At 45.0% G+C, this 18,111-nt stretch overlaps 1 protein-coding gene across 2 annotated transcripts; it reads left to right on the top strand.

Annotated features, from left to right (window-relative positions):
* The first annotated feature begins 374 nt into the window (after positions 1–374).
* On the top strand, positions 375–18,043 carry dpy19l1l (dpy-19-like 1, like (H. sapiens)). 2 transcript variants are annotated; one of them, XM_034554086.1, is made up of 22 exons: positions 375–794; positions 1,146–1,170; positions 1,268–1,355; positions 3,061–3,198; positions 3,970–4,090; positions 5,788–5,881; positions 6,012–6,069; positions 6,591–6,682; positions 7,551–7,650; positions 8,467–8,544; positions 10,532–10,618; positions 10,810–10,869; positions 11,165–11,245; positions 11,768–11,869; positions 11,994–12,065; positions 13,018–13,097; positions 13,205–13,229; positions 14,178–14,297; positions 14,642–14,816; positions 14,896–14,995; positions 15,588–15,713; positions 15,808–18,043. In XM_034554086.1, the coding sequence occupies exons 1-22, from the start codon at positions 566–568 to the stop codon at positions 15,977–15,979; spliced, it is 2,223 nt and encodes a 740-aa protein (XP_034409977.1). In that variant the 5' UTR covers positions 375–565; the 3' UTR covers positions 15,980–18,043. The 2 variants fall into 2 exon arrangements, with proteins under 2 accessions (XP_034409977.1, XP_034409979.1); XM_034554088.1 differs by lacking the exon at positions 10,810–10,869 and having other exon boundaries at positions 404–794.
* Positions 18,044–18,111: the final 68 nt, after the last annotated feature.

Below are 18,111 nucleotides of genomic sequence, written 5' to 3'. Positions count from 1 at the left end.
ATACGAGGTGTCGTAGTGTAGTAATATAGGCCTAGTATGACATAGTACTTCAAAATTGTTAAAATAATACATTCTCTACACTTCCAAATACAATTCTGGTGGTCGGATTTATATATATTGAGTCAAAGATTACCGGAATAATAGGAGCCGCCATGTTGAATTTGAAAATATATATATATATATTTTTTATTATTTATTAAAAAATGTCCACGAACATTTTGTAACATGGCCACATTGTCCTGTGTTGTTTTTTGTGTGTGTTTTTTTAAACAGTATTAAAAAAAACGGTATGGTACCCGCTGCTTGGCGTTGCCACGGCTACCGCCAGAAGCCCCTTGTAATGGCGCCGACCGGCCAGCAGGGGGCGAAGCGACACAAGAGCGTCTGAAGAGAGAACCACAGACGCGTCGCTCAGGTAGTAAAGGGGGCAGATCCGGGATCAGATACGAGGGGACGGTGGGGCTGCTTAGCTCACACCCATCGGGTTGTTTTTCTCTCTCTTTCAAGGCAACGGCTCCTCGCTGCCTTAAAACCCTCAAAATCGGCTCCTCGTTTGAGAGAAACTATGGTGGCTAAAAACCGAAAACAGACCGGGAAGAGTCCCGCGACCCAGGCGGACCGCGACCGGAGCCCGCTCGTCTCGCCCCCGGGGAAAAGTGCCGCTCGTCGGCCGGGCAGAGGAGGAGAGGGCAAGGCTTCCAACGGCTCTCACGCGAACGGGCTGTCGGGCATCAGACACAAGCTCGGGCTGACTCCCTCCGCGGTCGCGAGGCTGGGGATCACCCTCCTCCTCGGTAAGTTGGGACCGTTAGCCTGCTAGCTTACCCATGCTCCCCCTCCCCTTAGCTAACCGCTGCATAGCTTCACTACTAGCATGAATTAAAGTTGGTTTAGCTAACGGTAGCTCACGTAAATGTTAGCTAACGTTAAAAAAAAAAAGCGCACCCAGAAATCGGTTCCTCTCTGCTCACGTGACGGCTCGAGTCCCGCGCGCGTGCTAACAGGTCCTCTGGCAAAAGTTTAAGCTAATGTTTTGCACGATATTAATTATTATTATTATTATTATTATTATTAATATCTTGTAGTTTAACTGTCAGTGTAAGTAGCATTTATTTATTTGTATTTAATTTCATCTTCATCCACAGCTGCTCTGACTGGGTATCTCCACTGGTGAGTCAGCACAACATCAGCATGTTATTACTCATTTATAACTGTTTTACTTGTGGCTGCAGGCTAACATGTCCCCCCCCTCACACACTGTGATCAGGCATCATCTCTCACAGCTGTTTGAGAATGACAGGCACTTCTCACACTTGTCAAACCTGGAGAAGGAAATGGCTTTCCGGACGGAGATGGTAATCACATGTATTTATTATTATTTTTAGTAGTGGATGCACTATTTATTTTTTCTTTCTTCCTGATGTGAGTCTGTACAGTTTGAGATATGATGCAACTGCACATAGGTTTCAGGAAGATCGTGATCCTGCAGGGCTGCAACCAATCAAATGCATTACATTAACAATCACACAGAACAAAGATAAGCAGCACATTCTCACATCTGAGAACCTGGAGCTTCCTGCCGGATAAATTACTCCGAATAGTTGCAGAACAACTCACGGTTCCACCCAGTAAACAGCGGGTTCTGCTGCTTATTTGACCCTCATCTCACAACCGGCTTATTGAACAAAGAACGCATGTTCAACCAAGTATGTGCTGCGTAAACAGTATTTAAGAACGGTGAGGCAGAAGATAATCTGAGGCAGCGACCGTGATGTGATGAGTGTATTCAGAGTGTGTGTGTGTTGCAGGACGGGAGCTGTCCGCTTGTCGACCCCCCTTTCCATAAATTTCCATTTCATATCTTCCCAGCAAATTATAGCTTGCCACGACGAGAGGTACGTTTAATTTAAAAGAACAGTCGGTCACAGTGACAGAAATATGAATCTGAAATTCATCCGAGTACAGGCAGATTTTATACTTTGAGGTTTTGGACTTTGGCTTCTAGGACATCGTGTCACTATTTGGTCACATTTTGTGGACTAAACAATCGATTTAATTATGAGAGATGCACTGAAATCTGTCCAATACAGACTCAAACAGATGGATCTGGTGTTGGATGCCATCATTTCAATAAATAACAGTTCAGTACATTTATATTGACAGATTTATTTCATTTTACAACGTAACGAAAGCAAAGTGTAAGTTGCCTCGCAGGTAAAATAATGATGCCAGTCACTTTCACACAGTGGGGCTTACAGCTGGTATCGGATCGGTACTCGGCCGATTCCCAAAGCCCAGAGATCCCAATCGAGAAGGATCGGCGCGTTCCTTTTACTAATGCAAAGAACGGGCAGATTACTGTCATTCTAACGCAGCAGTTTTGTAATGCGTGCACCATTTTAGTTATTGTCCAAACAAAAGGTGACATTGACATTTCCCCAAACGCTGTGTTTCTGTTTGACAGCAAAGTTTGAGGGAGGCGCACTTTGACCTGCAGGTCGGCCTCAGTGAGTCAGGCTTCAGTATGACACATTGGGACCACGTTGTGACTCCATATCCTCTCTGCACATTCAGAGGAGAGACATGTATTTCCTCCCGCAACATCACAAACAACGCTAAACTTGCCCTTTTTAATCAAAAACTGACGTTTGTGATTCGGACCTCGTTCCTGTCGCGTCCGCTCTCTCGTCGGTTTCCATTTTGCGGTCGACGCAATGGTGTCAAAGTGTCTGATATTCAACGTGCCGAGCGGGAGTAGGTGAGGCTTTCATCCCCCCACCCCCCACACACACACACACCTGCTGTGTGATGCCAAATGGTTCTGTGAACTGTTGCCATGTGCTGAGCTGGTACGACTCATCACGATTCGTGATGTTCTGAAGCTATAATTAGTGTGCGTCTGCTGTCTCCTCCTCTCTGTATCGCTCTGTTCGGTCTCTCCTTAGGCGACTCTGTTTCTCTTTTTTTTGCTCCTCAAGTCGCTGACATCGTCCTCATTTAGATTTCTGGTTTCTTATGTGTGTGTGTATATTAATTTGTGCTTGCTTCTGTTGGTTCCAGGGTCTGTACTATTCCTACTACAAGACCATCATTGACGCTCCGGCTTTCCTGGACGGCCTCCACGTGGTCATGAACGATCGGCTGACGGAGTACCCCCTGGTCATCAACACGCTGAAGAGGTTCAACCTCTACCCGGAGGTGATGCGGATGTTTGGCACGCTGTTCGTATGATTTGCAGTACTTTTGCAAAAAGAAAGCATCCAGAGAATTGCAGAGCACCCACGAGAGGGTGCGGAATCGGCAAATCTCTCGAATCTGCGCCCGACTTCTTACAGAAGTCTTTCCGCTCAGCCCCGTTAATCCTTAACTACAACCCATGCTGTCTCTTCATCATGGACCCACCCCCCGTATCTTTGTTCCCCTTTGGCCTGCTCAACAAAAAACGTTGCTCCCTACTGTGCTATTGATCGGGCTGCTGTATCAAATGTATTCTAGATTCAACGCTTAGAGCGTCCGTTGTCATATTTTGCCGTTTGTTTGTTGGAGGAGGACAAAGACTTGTTGAGAAAACTTTAAAATGGTTGAAAAGTTCAAATCTCACGGCACAACCGATCTCTAGAAAGAAATGAATGAATGAATCTTTGCTCCAAACTAAACTCTCTTATCAGCAAGACGTTCTTCAGTTTCAAGGGAATAAATAAATCGACGTTTCACGATCCTTCTAGCGTAATGTCTGAAGTGACGCGTTGTGTTTGGTGCTTTGTGCCCATCGTCAAATCTTAAGAGGGTTTAAGGCCGTCGGTGGGTATTACGCTTCATAAGACGACTCTGTTGTATCAGGAAGCACACGAGTTACCCGTTTGGACCAATCAGTGCAGGAGATGGGACGGTTCTGGGACAGAGAGGCCTTTCAGACATGCTGTGTAAAAAGAGGCTTTGCGCTGATTCTCATCCGTCTCTGGTCCCCAGGTGGTCCTGGCCAGCTGGTACCGGATGTACACGGGTGTGATGGGATACGTTGGCATTCCCACAAAGATGTGCTGGTCCATCAACCGAGGAGAGGGACTCACTCCTGTGGACAGCTGTGAAGGTACGGACTGTCGCCCTCGGAGCTGCAGCGAGAGATATGCTCGTTTGCAAACACACACACACACACACACACACACACAAACACACACACAGGCAGGCAGGCAGCAGGTTGAATGATGACATCGCACAGGCAGATAGTTTCACTGCAGCGACCTGGAGCTACGCTCACATTAAACGCACTCACACACTCTGGTGCCGAATCGACTGGATGACTCAGACTTTGATGGTTTTCTTCCCTCGTGGACCGATGCAGTCAAGAGAAAACTGTATAAATTACACAGAAGGAATTGATCAAAGAACCCGAGTCGTCTAGATTCAAGTGGGAGTATGTATGCATCACTCATAGATTAACTTCCTAACGGTCAGCTCGAAGCATCTTTTACTACGTATTCAAAACCGCTAATGCCAAGATGTCTTTGTAGTGAATAAGAATACAATTCTTTATTCACTTAAAAAGATAAGCTGGAGTCTTGTTTACCAGCAAAACAAAACAACAAACAAAAATGATCTGCGCTATATGGATTATAGATGGATCATAGACAATTATTGACTGTACCATGAAATACATTTTTTTTTTAAAGTGTGATCGGGCATCTCTAAAAATTATATTTGTTCCCTATTTATTCCTGCTGATTTGATCCGTAACTCAAAACCCATGACACGATCTGAACCACGACTCGGCTAATAATGAGGCTATTTCTATAACGTTGGAACTAATTCTTTAATAAATAACTTTTTAAGGAAAAAAGGAAAAAGCAGCGAAACGATTGCCTGTTCACTTTGTCGATTGAGTAAAAACGTAATATTTCAGCACTGATATCATTTAAAAAGACAAAATAAAAATAGAGGAGTTCCACGAAAAGGCAGAAAAACACCAGTGTTGTTAAAGTCGCACCTGAAGGAAAGAAAACCACTTTTAACCTCGTACACACACAACCGGATCCGTCTCGTATTTACAAAGAAGAGTAAACAAGCCGACGGTGAACAAGCTGTTTGTCGGAGCTGCAATCTGTGTGCTTCTGTCAGTCTCGTTAGCGGAGTGAGGCCCACCCCTCCCCCTCCCCTCCCGGGTCGATGAACGCGGGGCTGTTTACACAAACCCCGACGCAAGCCGCCTTGCATGAGAGCGAGAGCGCTTCCTGTTGGCCGTCAAGCCGACACGTGGATTCGGCCGTCTCCATCTGTTCTGAGTGATTTTGTTTGTTCATTTGTGTCCACCCACTTTGTCTCCCCCGAGCACTTACTAAGGACGTTTCTGAACCCAAAACAGTGGAACCCGTTATTTATTCAGTGTATTATGTTCTTGAATATGCAGTCAACACTCTGGCTGGTCAAAGATATCACATGTTCTCATAAGGATTCGAAGCTGAGGGTTTTTTGTGTGATCTTTATAGACTGCGGGGGAAACAGAAAGTGTCGTCTGTCCTGTAAAAACAACCTGCGACCTCACAATGTCCTTTTTTTTTTGTGCCTTTTTTATTAGAGATAGTAGAGGGGTAGCAAGTGGAAATGCGGCGGGAGGGGGCTGCGTGAAACTTTATGATGATGGCGTTTAACCACCGTATGAAATCACAAATGGACTGGCTGAAAATAAAAGGGTAGATCCCCCTCGGCCTGAGAGCTCTGCAGAGACCTGCTCCATGGGCTCAGATATAAATATGTGTGTGTGTGTGTGTGTGTGTGTGTGTGTGTAATCAGGGTTGGGCGACCCGGCGTACTTCTACGTGAGCGTTGTGTTCCTGCTGAACGGCGCGATGATGAGCCTGTTCTTCATCTACGGTGCCTACCTCAGGTAACTCCCCTCCTTCCCGTCACACACGTTAGACCCAGAATACAGAAGACGGTTTTGAAGCGAGAGGTGGAAGGTGACCTCTCTCTCTCTTTTCATTTTTCCCATTTTATGTTGTTGTCGTCCCGTCTAGCGGCAGTCGACTGGGCGGCGTCGTTACCGCCGTGTGTTTCTTCTTCAACCACGGAGAGGTGAGTGCCCCGAAACTATCAAAGTCTCCGTGGGACCAGGAGAGCTACATGTTTGTTACTCTACAGTTATTCATCCCTTTCTTTAAATAAGTAGGACCAAAACAAGTAGGGGTGGCCCGAGCCAAGTCCGTTGATACAGAGTCTGGAAACTTCTGTTTACTTAAATTCCACAGATGGCCAGGGAATACAACTTGAGATCAGATAAAACGTGATTAATCCTGCGTGCCAAAGATGCTCAGCGCACACAGTAAAGCTTCTGAGCAGCAGACATGCAGTGTTGATTTAATGTGATATGCATCTGGCACATTAACACAACATTTGTTTTTAACGAGGCACTCGATCTAAATTACTAAAGATCCCGTTTTAAAATCCATTAAGTTGGAGTGGAATTATTAATATGTGAATAAAAGTTTGGCAGAGTGGAGGTTCTTCCCGAACAAACGATCTTTGGTCCGAGTGCGGAGAAAGATTGTTGCAAAGTGATTCCATCCGTTTGTTGTTGTTGTTGTTGTTGTTGTCAGAGCACGCGTGTGATGTGGACTCCGCCTCTCAGGGAGAGCTTCGCCTACCCCTTCTTGGTCCTGCAGATGCTCCTCCTCACCTACATCCTACGGTAAACACACCGCAGTGGGCCACGTTATCACGTTTTTAAAATGATTTTTAATCCTGTACACTTTATTGTTTAGCTTTCGGTCTGAAGTGCCTTCATCAAAAAAAAAATCACATTCCAGTCGCTGCATGCAGAGCAGCCCGTGCACACCCGCTAGGTGGTAGAGGCTCCGCCCCCTGGGGACTCCTCCCTCACAGTGATGAATGAAGAGGCCGTTCTATCGCTTCCAAGTTTAACAGAAACATCTCGATTGTTACCGCCGTGGCGACTTCATCGTGTGCCAGACCAGTGGGTGCACACACAGGGCTCACTGCCAGTAGCGTAGTCACGCCCCCCCCCCCCCCCAACCCCCATGTGATCCACTCATAACACATAAAGGGAAATCCCAGCGCATTATGTCGGTATTGATTCCACAAATCTAATTGTATCTTGGTGCCTGAACTCTTTTGTTGGGAGAATAACAACAACAAAAGACATGGATCGGTCTTCTTTTTCACTCGAGCAGCAACAGACGTAGTAACACGGGATCAAACCGCAGCTTCCTTGACACGTTGCAGTAATAAAGGCCCGGTTGTGTTGTAATTACTGCGCTGTCTGCTACACCGAAAGCTATTGTTGTCGTATCTGCAGTCGGTAAACCGAGACTCGTTCTGCCGGCAGCATTAAAAAAAAGGAGAGAGTGAACTTTCCGAGGTTGGCTCGGTGCATAAGCGAGGCTTTGTAGGCCGACTCTGAGTGAAAGCTGTGTGTGTGTGTGTGTGTGTGTGTGTGTGTGTGTGTGTGTGTGTGTGTGTCGCACCAATGCATCTCGTCTTATCTCCGCCGCAGCTCTTCTCACCGCTATATTTCTTCCTCTCCGCCCCCCCACCAGGACACGGAACCCGAGCAGGACGGCCATGGTCGCCCTGGGCGTCTCCAATGTGTGCTTCATGCTGCCTTGGCAGTTCGCCCAGTTTGTGCTGCTCACTCAGGTAAATGGAGAAAGGGGGGGGGGGCGGCGACTGGGCAGAGGAGATTAGGGAGAAAATGGAGACTCTGGCAGGGAAGGTGACGGGATTGTAGTCGTTTGCCGGGATGGGAAAGAGGAACAAAGAGGCTGAAAAGAAAAGAGAGATTATAAAATTCCCAGAATGCATCCGTTTACATCCTCATGTCATAAACCTCTCATGCATTACAGTAGGAGAATATGCATATTTGAGTGGAATAAGGAGAGATGTGCAAGTTAAAGACAGGAACAAGGGGGGGGGCTGGCAGACAGACGAGCCGGAGTTTGAACCACCGAGTTGCTGCTGCAGCCCGGCCCCCCTCAGGTCGCGGCTGATACCAACACGAGACGAGTTACTTAACAGCTTCCTCTTTGTTTTGCACTCGTAAGCTCGCTAATTGAGTCTCGACGCACGCAAAACAAATGCTGTGTGTGTCCGTCCGGGAGAATAAATGTGCAGAATACACTCTTCTGGGTCATTTAACGACTTTTAGACTCACACAGTCGCATTATTACACTTACTGTCCTATTTGGTGATATCAATCCCTGTAGTGTTATGATTCCTCTAATCACTTTATTATCACATACCTGTATGTGTCACCTGAATAAGGAGAGGTTAAAAAAAAACTAAAAAAAAACGAAGAACCGGATTGTTGTTGGACCCTGATCGGAGCTGGCCGATGCTACGCTATGATTGGCCAGTCTGCGTTCGAGGGGCGGGACTTAGTGAAAGATCAATTTTGTATCTATGTTAAATATTCTGTATTTTTATGATTGTCTATTCGTTCTTTCTTCCGTCTAGGTGGCTTCTCTGTTTGCGTCCTACATCCTGGGTTACCTCGCCGCCAGCAAGATGCAATCCATCCTGGTCACTCACATGGTACAGTACATAACCAATCCATCCTGGTCACTCACATGGTACAGTACATAACCAATCCATCCTGGTCACTCACATGGTACAGTACATAACCAATCCATCCTGATCACTCACATGGTACAGTACATAACCAATCCATCCTGGTCACTCACATGGTACAGTACATAACCAATCCATCCTGGTCACTCACATGGTACAGTAGATAACCAATCCATCCTGGTCACTCACATGGTACAGTAGATAACCAATCCATCCTGGTCACTCACATGGTACAGTACATAACCAATCCATCCTGATCACTCACATGGTACAGTACATAACCAATCCATCCTGGTCACTCACATGGTACAGTACATAACCAATCCATCCTGGTCACTCACATGGTACAGTAGATAACCAATCCATCCTGGTCACTCACATGGTACAGTACATAACCAATCCATCCTGATCACTCACATGGTACAGTACATAACCAATCCATCCTGGTCACTCACATGGTACAGTACATAACCAATCCATCCTGATCACTCACATGGTACAGTACATAACCAATCCATCCTGATCACTCACATGGTACAGTAGATAACCAATCAATCCATCCTGGTCACTCACATGGTACAGTACATAACCAATCAATCCATCCTGGTCACTCACATGGTACAGTACATAACCAATCCATCCTGGTCACTCACATGGTACAGTACATAACCAATCCATCCTGGTCACTCACATGGTACAGTAGATAACTAACCAATGCATCCTGGTCAAATAAATACACCTGAGCTACCGAGACAGATGCAACAGAAGGATTTTTTTTTTAAATTAAAAAAATGCAGAAAGAAAAGATTTAAATTAACCAAATTCTGCAGGTGAGACACACATAAAAGGCCCTAAAAGAAAAGGCCCTTTTTAAAAAAATACAAAATGTGTGCCCGAGTCGAGGATCTGAGGTGGCTTTAGCTTCCTGTGTGTGTGTGTGTGTGTGTGTGTGTGTGTGTGTGTGTGTGTGTGTGTGTGTGTGTGTGTGTGTGTGTGTGTGTGTGTGTGTGTGTGTGTGTGTGTGTGTGTGTGTGTGTGTGTGTGTGTGTGTGTGTGTGTGTGTGTGTGTGTGTGTGTGTGTGTGTGTGTGTGTGTGTGTGTGTGTGTGTGTGTGTGTGTGTGTGTGTGTGTGTATCTCGGCCCGGGAGGATTTCATGAGCCGCGAGGACGGGATGACTTTCTTCAGCCTACGCGACTGCACCGTTTTTCTTTTTAAAGGCGTGAAATAAGGAGGATATGTTGGCAACACGTGTGTGCGTGTGCGTGCGTGTGTGTGTGTGTGTTGTTCAGGCCGTTTGTCCACGTTCTTTCTCCCTAATCCGCTCAGCATGCCAGCCTGTCAGCCAGGTCCTGTGTGCTCCACAGATAAGGAGAAGGCCCTTTGTAGCAAGATGTTGGAGATTTGTGTCAGAGGAAGCAATGTGTGTGTGTGTGTGTGTGTGTGTGTGTGTGTGTTGCAGACACAAAACCATGCGCGTGTGTCCTCTATGTGACCTACAGCGTGTGCACGTAGAGGCTGGGCGGTGTCACTTGTTACGGGGCATCTAAAGTACCTTATACTTAGATTATAAACTCCTCCGTCAGTCATTAAGATGAGAGGTGACACTTTTATTGTCTTCTATACACACGGAGGCAGGAAACGTATAGAACGATGTAAATGTAAACTGCCTCCGCGAGGAACGAAGTATTTAGGAGTTTTAGTTTTTAAAAGGTAATTTTCTTGGGACAAAAACATCAACGAAAGTTGATTTTTAGAAAATGTATCCGCATGAAATTGATAATAAATGCAGAGAACTAGAATATATTAAAATGCATATTTTTTACCAGTGAGTTGAGCTCAGCAAGGAGCTCCTTGTCTGACATTATTTATACTTAAGGATAAAAAGCTGACATCCCAAAATGCATTCGGTCACATTTCAAACGAGACTTATTATGTTATTATTATCTTCAGGTCACGCTCGCCGTCTGCTTCGTCCTGATGTTCGGCAACTCCATGCTGCTCACGTCCTTCTACGCCTCCTCGCTCGTCTCCATCTGGGTGAGTTGTGCAAACCAGTGCAAACCAGTGCAAACCAGTGCAAACCAGTGCAAACCAGTGCCCGTACTGGGACGCGTCGGGTCCAACGTGTGTCTGGAGTGACGAGTGCTTTTGTTTGAGTAAAGAGGGCGAAAGTAAAAGACGATATAATTGTTGTTGTTTGGAGATGCATCGTTGTTCTGTGATTTCAGGCCATCATTGCGTTGAAGGATCGATTTGCTCGAGTCTTCAAAGTGGGCGTCGTCCTCTGGGTGCGTCGACGTCCTCGTACCTTCATGTTGTTAAAGTTAAAGCTATTGATTACGCTTCACTGGGATGATCAATACAGTTATACAGTTGGAAATGACTAGATGTCTCTCTCCCTCCCTCTTTCTCTCTTTCTCTCCCTATCCCTCCTTCTCTTTGCCCCTCTCTCTCTCCTCTCTTTCTCCCTCTCCCTCCCTCTCTCACTCTGCCTCCCCCTCTCTCTCTCTTTCTCTCTCTCTCTCCCCCCCCCCCCCCTCCATCTCTCTCTCTCTCTCTCCCTCTCTCCCCCTCCCTCTCCAGGTCATGCAGGGTTTGGCTTGGGTCGGCTCCACAGTCCTGTTTAAGTTCATGCTGTCCAGTGTCCTCTGTGCCTCGGATGATGTAAACCAACTTTACCTTTAGACATCCATGTGGGGGGGGGGGGGGGGGGGGGGGTTAACCATCTTTACAACCGATATAATAATGTTTACACTTTTTATTTGACATCAAGGGAATAACTCAAAAGGGTTTCCGTGTTCCTAGAATGAATATCGTCTCATTTTATAACATCATCACTCAGAAAATAGATGTTTTTGTGTTATTTGTGATTTATGGGGCTGTTGGGTATAAAACTAAATCTATAATTAATGAATAAATAAATAAATGTTTAATAGTTTAATACTAAAAAAACGTAAGAAAAGTGGATCAATTCATACGACAACAATACACACAACACACACCATGTTAGTTATTATCGCTTTGTGAAGCTAACGACCTCATTAATAAATGTAATAATGTTTAAAAGGTCATTTAAAGGTCAGAAAAGGTCACGCTGATAATTTAACATTTTAAATGCAGGAATTCGAGGGTTTAAAATAATACAAAATGTAAAGAAAACATGTGTAATTATGTGTTGTGTTGCAGGCTCACATCAGCGGACTCATCAAGTCTAAGTTCACGAGCTACAAGGACTTCCACACTCTGATGTACACGTGTGCTGCAGAATTTGACTTCATGGAGTTGGAGGTAAAGTCTGTTTTTGGGATGTTGTGACCGTGCATGCAGGTGAGGTGTGTGTGTGTGTGTGTGTGTGTGTGTGTGTGTGTGTGTGTGTGTGTGTCACATCCCCGCGTGTGTGTCTCTCCCTCAGACGCCGCTACGTTACCTCAGGACGCTGCTGCTGCCCATCAACATGCTGGTGGTCGCTCTCATCGCTGGGAGGGTGAGTCCTCTTGTTCACTCCTCAGACCATCACTTTGGGTTGTTTACCTCCACAAAGAGGACATTACACATCTGTGTGTGTGTGTGTGTGTGTGTGTGTGAGTTTTGACCTTCATAACGTGTCCACATAATGTTCCTGCCAAATCTGGATTCGCAGCGGCCATTTTTTTTGTTTTGAATAGTTCTTTTTTTATAGTTTGCCACACAACTTTAATAGAGGTCTTGATGCTGTTTACTGGTCAAAGCTTCAGCTTCAGCCTGCCTAATGTTCATATTCACAGATGCGTGCATACTAAATGAGGCCAATGTGTAGAGAGGTCCGAAACCCTCTAAAATATGTAATTTTGATTAACGGAGATGAGTTTTTAGGTGTTTTAATAAATGCCGAGAGGGAGACTGTAGCTTCATAAAGCTCTAGTAAAATAACTCCCTTTCCTAGCTTGTTTCCAGAGCCACATAAAAAAAGGACCGGCTGACTCAAAAAACACATCTTGGGAGGGCAAATAATGCACAATAATATATGCGAATGAGACCCGTGTCACAATCTGAGTGTTTCTGGGTAATTCTGTAAGAGAAACCGACTCCACAAACATGTCCGCATGAGGAGAACGGCTTGAATATATATATATAGGAGGAGGTTGTTATTTATAGTTTTATTTAATTCCGGTTATTCTCTTCCCTTTTCAGAAAGCTGCAGTGGTTTTATTTGCTCTGCGTGGGACGCTTAGTCGTCATTTACATGTGTTTACATTCATATGCTTTTGAGAAGGGAGGCGAGCTGGAAAAAAGACATTTGAGGCACAGCTCTTCATGTTCAGTGTAATCTCATTAGGCCGGCCCACGCTGAGCTGAGAATACACAAGTCTGTCTGACAAAGAGCGTGAAAGCAACACACGAGCACGCTGCCTTCTCCCACCGGCGGTTGTCCGACCATTTGGTCCCTTTTTCCTCAGACCGTCCAGGACGTGGTCCGGTTCCTGAGGGGCGGCGCCAAGGCGTCCGTCAGGCCGGACGACGCCGATGAAGCTGCAGGGTGAGCGGCCTCGAAAGCCTCCTTTTTTTTTTGATTTTTGTAATAATATTTAATGGGAATTAATCGTGATGAATAATGCTGCGTTTATGTGCTCCTCTGTGTTGCAGGTCTGAAATCGCAGCGAAGGGAGAGGTGAGAAAAAAATTCTTTTACCACCTCCTTTTATTGTTGACTGTCATCACGACAACACCTCTGCCTTGTTTGTTTTTTTCTTTCTTCTTTTTCTTTGCAGCAATTTTTCTTAATCCGTTTTTTTTTTTTTATTTGATTAGATTCCTCCAGTGCAGCAAACGTCTGCACAGTTTCCAGGTCCATAAATGGGTTTTCATCCCTTTTTCTCATTACTAAGAAATGAAAGACCCCCCCCCCCCCCCCCCCCTTCCCTTCTGTTATGAAATCCCCCCCCCCCCCCCCCCCTGCCTTCCTTTTGTCGGCTCGCTCTCACTTGCTTCATCTCCATTTTCTGTAATATCCCTCCCAGGGGAAGAGGAGAAACGGTTTGTGCGTTCATCCAGCGGCCGCAACCGTGTGGAAGCTTCCCAGATAATTGCTTTAATATTGCTGTCTGGCTCAGTGAGCCAGTTCTTCTCACTCCTCTGGGGGGGTGGGGGTTGGGGGGGGGGGGGTCTCAATGAGACCAAAGCTTCATGCAAACGTCTTCTTACAGTCCGTCATGAGGCTTTTTCAGGCTGTTTATTTATCACATACACGTACAGACGGATCATTTCATTCATCCCCATGTTTGACTGCTCGTCGTTTTGCTGAAAAGAAATTGCTCACCCATGTATAACTTTAGTAGTTAAACACTTCGGTCTAAAATGATATAGTTCTGAAAGAAGTCTTCAAATAGCTCCACCCGAACAGAAAGATATTTGATTCGTTAATGACGTCAAATGGGAGAATCGGCTCATTTTAAAAGTCCCTGGAGGGTTTTTTTGTTGTTTTTTTTTGGACCACTTTGAAGTCCCGTTTGCTCGAGCGGGTTCCTTCTATCTCAAAAGAGATCCCTCACAGTTTCATCTGGCTTTGTCTGCGCCCTCTTGTCCCGTTCTGGATCCGACTGAGCTTGTGTCTCTGCAGCTGGTGTACCACAGCCTGCAGCTGGTGGCGTTCGCCGTCCTCGCCGTCCTCATCATGCGCCTGAAGCTCTTCCTGACGCCGCACATGTGCATCATGGCGTCGCTCATCTGCTCCAAGCAGGTCGGTCTACGAATGCACACGGGGGTCCACGTTTAAACCCGGGTTCTTAATACTTCACCCACAAAATGACCAGTTATCAGTCTATCAATTACTCACAAATACCTTGAAGAAAACGTTGTTTTGTCTCAAAGAATCCCAAAACGGGGAAAAGGTCTCGGTGAATTCAAGTAATTGAGGGTTTTACAGCAGCAAAGCTACGTCATAGAGACACAAGTCTCGTGAAACTTGGATTTTAAACGGATATTTTTATGTAGTTACGCTGTTAAAGACTTTCCTCCACGAGAGAAAAACTACATTTTCTTCAAGAAGTTCCTCTTCCACTCAAATTACTGGTGGTTCTGCAGTTGTTCGGCTGGATCGGGGAGAGGTTCAAACACCAGCTCGCCGTGTTTGCCGTCATGGCCATCATGGCCGTCCAGGGCGTGGCCAACCTGCAGGCCCAGTGGGCGATCATCGGAGAGTTCAGCAACCTGCCGCAGGAGGAGCTGCTGGGCTGGATCCAGGACAACACCCGCCCTGGTGAGTGAGGAGGCCCGGCCCGCTTCCATGGCAACGAGTTGGAAAAAAGTGTTTTCCATCCTCTCTTCATTGTCTTCAGACGCTGTGTTTGCTGGGGCCATGCCCACCATGGCCAGCGTGAAGCTCTCCACGGGTCGGCCCATCGTCAACCACCCCCACTATGAAGACGCTGGTCTGAGGTCAGATTAATATGAAAGCGTCAACATTAATACATTTCGTCTTGACATTTTAATTAGCGTGAAGCAATCTACGGGGACATGAATCTCTTTTGTTGTTTCAAAGTGCATTAAGATTTACATCACTCTGTGGTTGATTTATGATATCGATTTGTATGCGTTTGGCTACATCTTTGCACTAATTGTTTGCTTTAATTTAATATTATTCTATTACATTTTTTGTATATATTTTATTGCTTACCCGTGTATAAATGTAGCTTTCCATCTTTTTATCTATCTTTTTTTAATGTCGTCACTTAGTATTATTGTACATTATTGTTTCTGTAATTAGGGCTGGATGATAAAGAGAAAATCAATCATCTCTATATTTTAGAACAAATAATCGATATTGCGACAATATTGTATCGTTGTACCCAAAGGGATTTAAAAATTTTTTTCTAAATTAATGCTAATCATCACGTTGATATAATGACTACGTGGATAAAAGCAAATAATGGAGCAACTAGAACAATCTGGTCGCTTTCCTGCAATGCAGTCTTTAAAAAAGACAACATTTATGCCATATTGAGATATCAAAACTCGTGTGCCTTCGCAGGGAGAGGACCAAGCTGGTGTACTCCATGTACAGCCGCATGTCTGGAGAGACGGTGCAGGGGAACCTGATGAAGCTGGGAGTGGACTTCTTCGTGTTGGAGGACTCGTGGTGCACCAGGAGAACCAGGTACGAGTGCCCTCACCCAGAAAGGGGGGGGGGGGACGACATAGTTTTTCTTTCACATTTTGATGTTTTGTTTTTTCTCTCTCTCTCCGCTCAGGCCCGGGTGCAGCATGCCAGAGATTTGGGACATTGAGGACCCCCTGAATGCTGGTAGAATTCCCTTCTGCACTCACATGTCCAGGAGCTCCACGCCCCACTTCATCACAGTGTTCGCCAACGATATTTACAAAGTTCTCAAAGTCCCCAAAGCCGCCAAAGACCTCAGATAACACCGTGTGGCCTCCAGTTTTACAAGGTTTTGATCAGTCACCGCTTTTTACTCCTCCTCCACCTCCGTCGGCCAGCGGCGATCCCCGAGCGGTTTCATTTAGATCGTTGCATCGGTTCTGTTCTATAGAATCTTTTTATTTTTTTTAAGAATCATCATTTTTCTTTTGACTTGAAGTACAATTTGTCTGGCGTGAACCAACCGACGATGTCCACGTACTGTGAAGCAATACCCTTTGCAAACTCGACGTAAGCTGACTTCTTCTTCTTTTTATATAATTTATTTGTGCAAACTTCAAAGTGTTAAAGGAATAATTCACCTCCTTCGGCCCATATGGTCCCAGAGAACGTTTTCCATCTAATTGGCATATCAATGCAAAACAGACTTTGACGGAGGAAAAAGATTATTTTAACATCTGAAAAATGTTATGAAGCATTATCCAAGTGTCTTGTATCCAAGCAAATCAACATCTTCACCCAACTATTGCTCACAAAGCATTTCCTGGTTCCCCTTTTCTTTCAGCCTCCATTAAAGTCTCCCTTACTGATTTTATAACCAATTAATAACCAATACTCTTCTTGGGTGAAGTATTCCTTGAAGAAGTTTTTCTTAGAAGCCAACAGTGTTTTAAGAGGGGGGGGGGGATTATGTTTAGAAGCTTTTTAAAAAACATTTTTACTCTATATACCTTGGTGTCCAGTCAGAATTGGTGCCATTCCCAAACCTCAACAGTCCTAAAAAATGTCCCATCGCTCCTGAAATAATTGACTCGCTGTGCAACTGTGTAATTATTACGCAGAATTTTATCAAAAGACATCATTTTTCAGATTAATTGGGTCTCGGGGGTGATGGGTAGTCCCCCCCATGGAATTCACTCAAGGTAATCTCTTCACAAAAATTCACATAATAGAAGAGCATTCATTCTTAATTCAGTTATAAAATGGCGGAAACCTTTTTCAAAGCAAGTAGACTTCCTCTTAACTGAGCATGTTTTTTGTAAATACCTAACTTGTGTGTAAAATACCAATGTACGGCCTTCAAAAGGTTCTTTGTGTCTCTTAAATACCGTTTGTTGCCAAAGGAGGTCTTGTTATTAAAGCTGCGTATTAGGGGGTACAGTCGCACATAAAAGATGTGTTTTTGAGCTCCGCAACAGCCAATCCAAACTATTTGTAGCAGTGGATTTTGTGTCAATGGTAGCAGTCGTTGGTTCCTTCTTCAGGGTGCATATAATGAATATTTCAGGAAATACGCTAAATGGCTTTCATGCCGAGAGTTGAATGAGAAGATCCATACGAGGCCTACATGTTAACGATTAACTAATAACTTTAGAGGTGCTGGGAGGCAGATTGTGTCACTGTTTTAGAGACCCAGGCTGGCTGTTTCCCTTTGTTTCTAGTCTTTACGCTAAGCTAAGCTACCAACGCTTGCTGGCCATAGTTTCATATTTGGCGGACAGATGTAAGAGTGGCATCGATCTTCTCATCTAACTTTTGGTCCAGACCTTTTTTTTTTTTTTAGAAAAGGGAGGCGTCGCCACGTTGGAGAACGAGAGAAACGAACGTCATCACTTTCTTAAGAGTTTGACTCTCGGGCCACAACAGACAGTTGGCCGAGTCCTCCAACCTGGTGCCATGTGCGTCACAACTATCGGTAACCCCCTGATCAATATTCAGTGATGGGTTTTTACTTTCTAAAAAGACTCCGCTTTAATGTGTTTTCTTGTGTATGAACTTGTAACTGGTTGAAATCATTTCGGTGCAGGCTATTCAATTGATTGGGCACCAGGATGAGACTCAATAACTAATTAAACTAGTAAACCGACACAAATTCCTTATTTAGAAACTGCTGCGGTGAGATTAAATGTGCCAGAGCGAGCGGTCGAACAAATCAAAAAGTACACATTTAAAGACTGAGGTCTCACGGTGTAGACGTGATCCCGTTAGTCAAGTGCCCATTTTTTGAGGAGTCACTTTTCCTGTCACAGACGTTCGTGTGTTTCAGATGTCTTTTTATAATGTCTATTTTGTCTGTATTTTAAAAAATTAAATATTTGCCATCAGTACTATTGCTTTTTTATTGTCGTTGCAACAAGCTAAGAGCTGTGTTCACATTCTCGGCATTAAGTCAGAC

This window comes from Cyclopterus lumpus, chromosome 16, assembly GCF_009769545.1.
Source record: "Cyclopterus lumpus isolate fCycLum1 chromosome 16, fCycLum1.pri, whole genome shotgun sequence".
Taxonomy (NCBI): Eukaryota; Metazoa; Chordata; class Actinopteri; order Perciformes; family Cyclopteridae; genus Cyclopterus; species Cyclopterus lumpus.
Note: the sequence above shows the minus strand (reverse complement) of the source record. Positions and strands in the feature narration are given on the sequence as shown.

Coding starts and splice junctions, on each gene's coding strand:
- dpy19l1l (XM_034554086.1), top strand. CDS start 566: ATGGTGGCTAAAAACCGAAAACAGACCGGGAAGAGTCCCGCGACCCAG. Junction 1,356..3,060: donor TGGCTTTCCGGACGGAGATG/GTAATCACATGT, acceptor TGTTGGTTCCAG/GGTCTGTACTATTCCTACTA. Junction 15,714..15,807: donor TGGTGCACCAGGAGAACCAG/GTACGAGTGCCC, acceptor CTCTCCGCTCAG/GCCCGGGTGCAGCATGCCAG.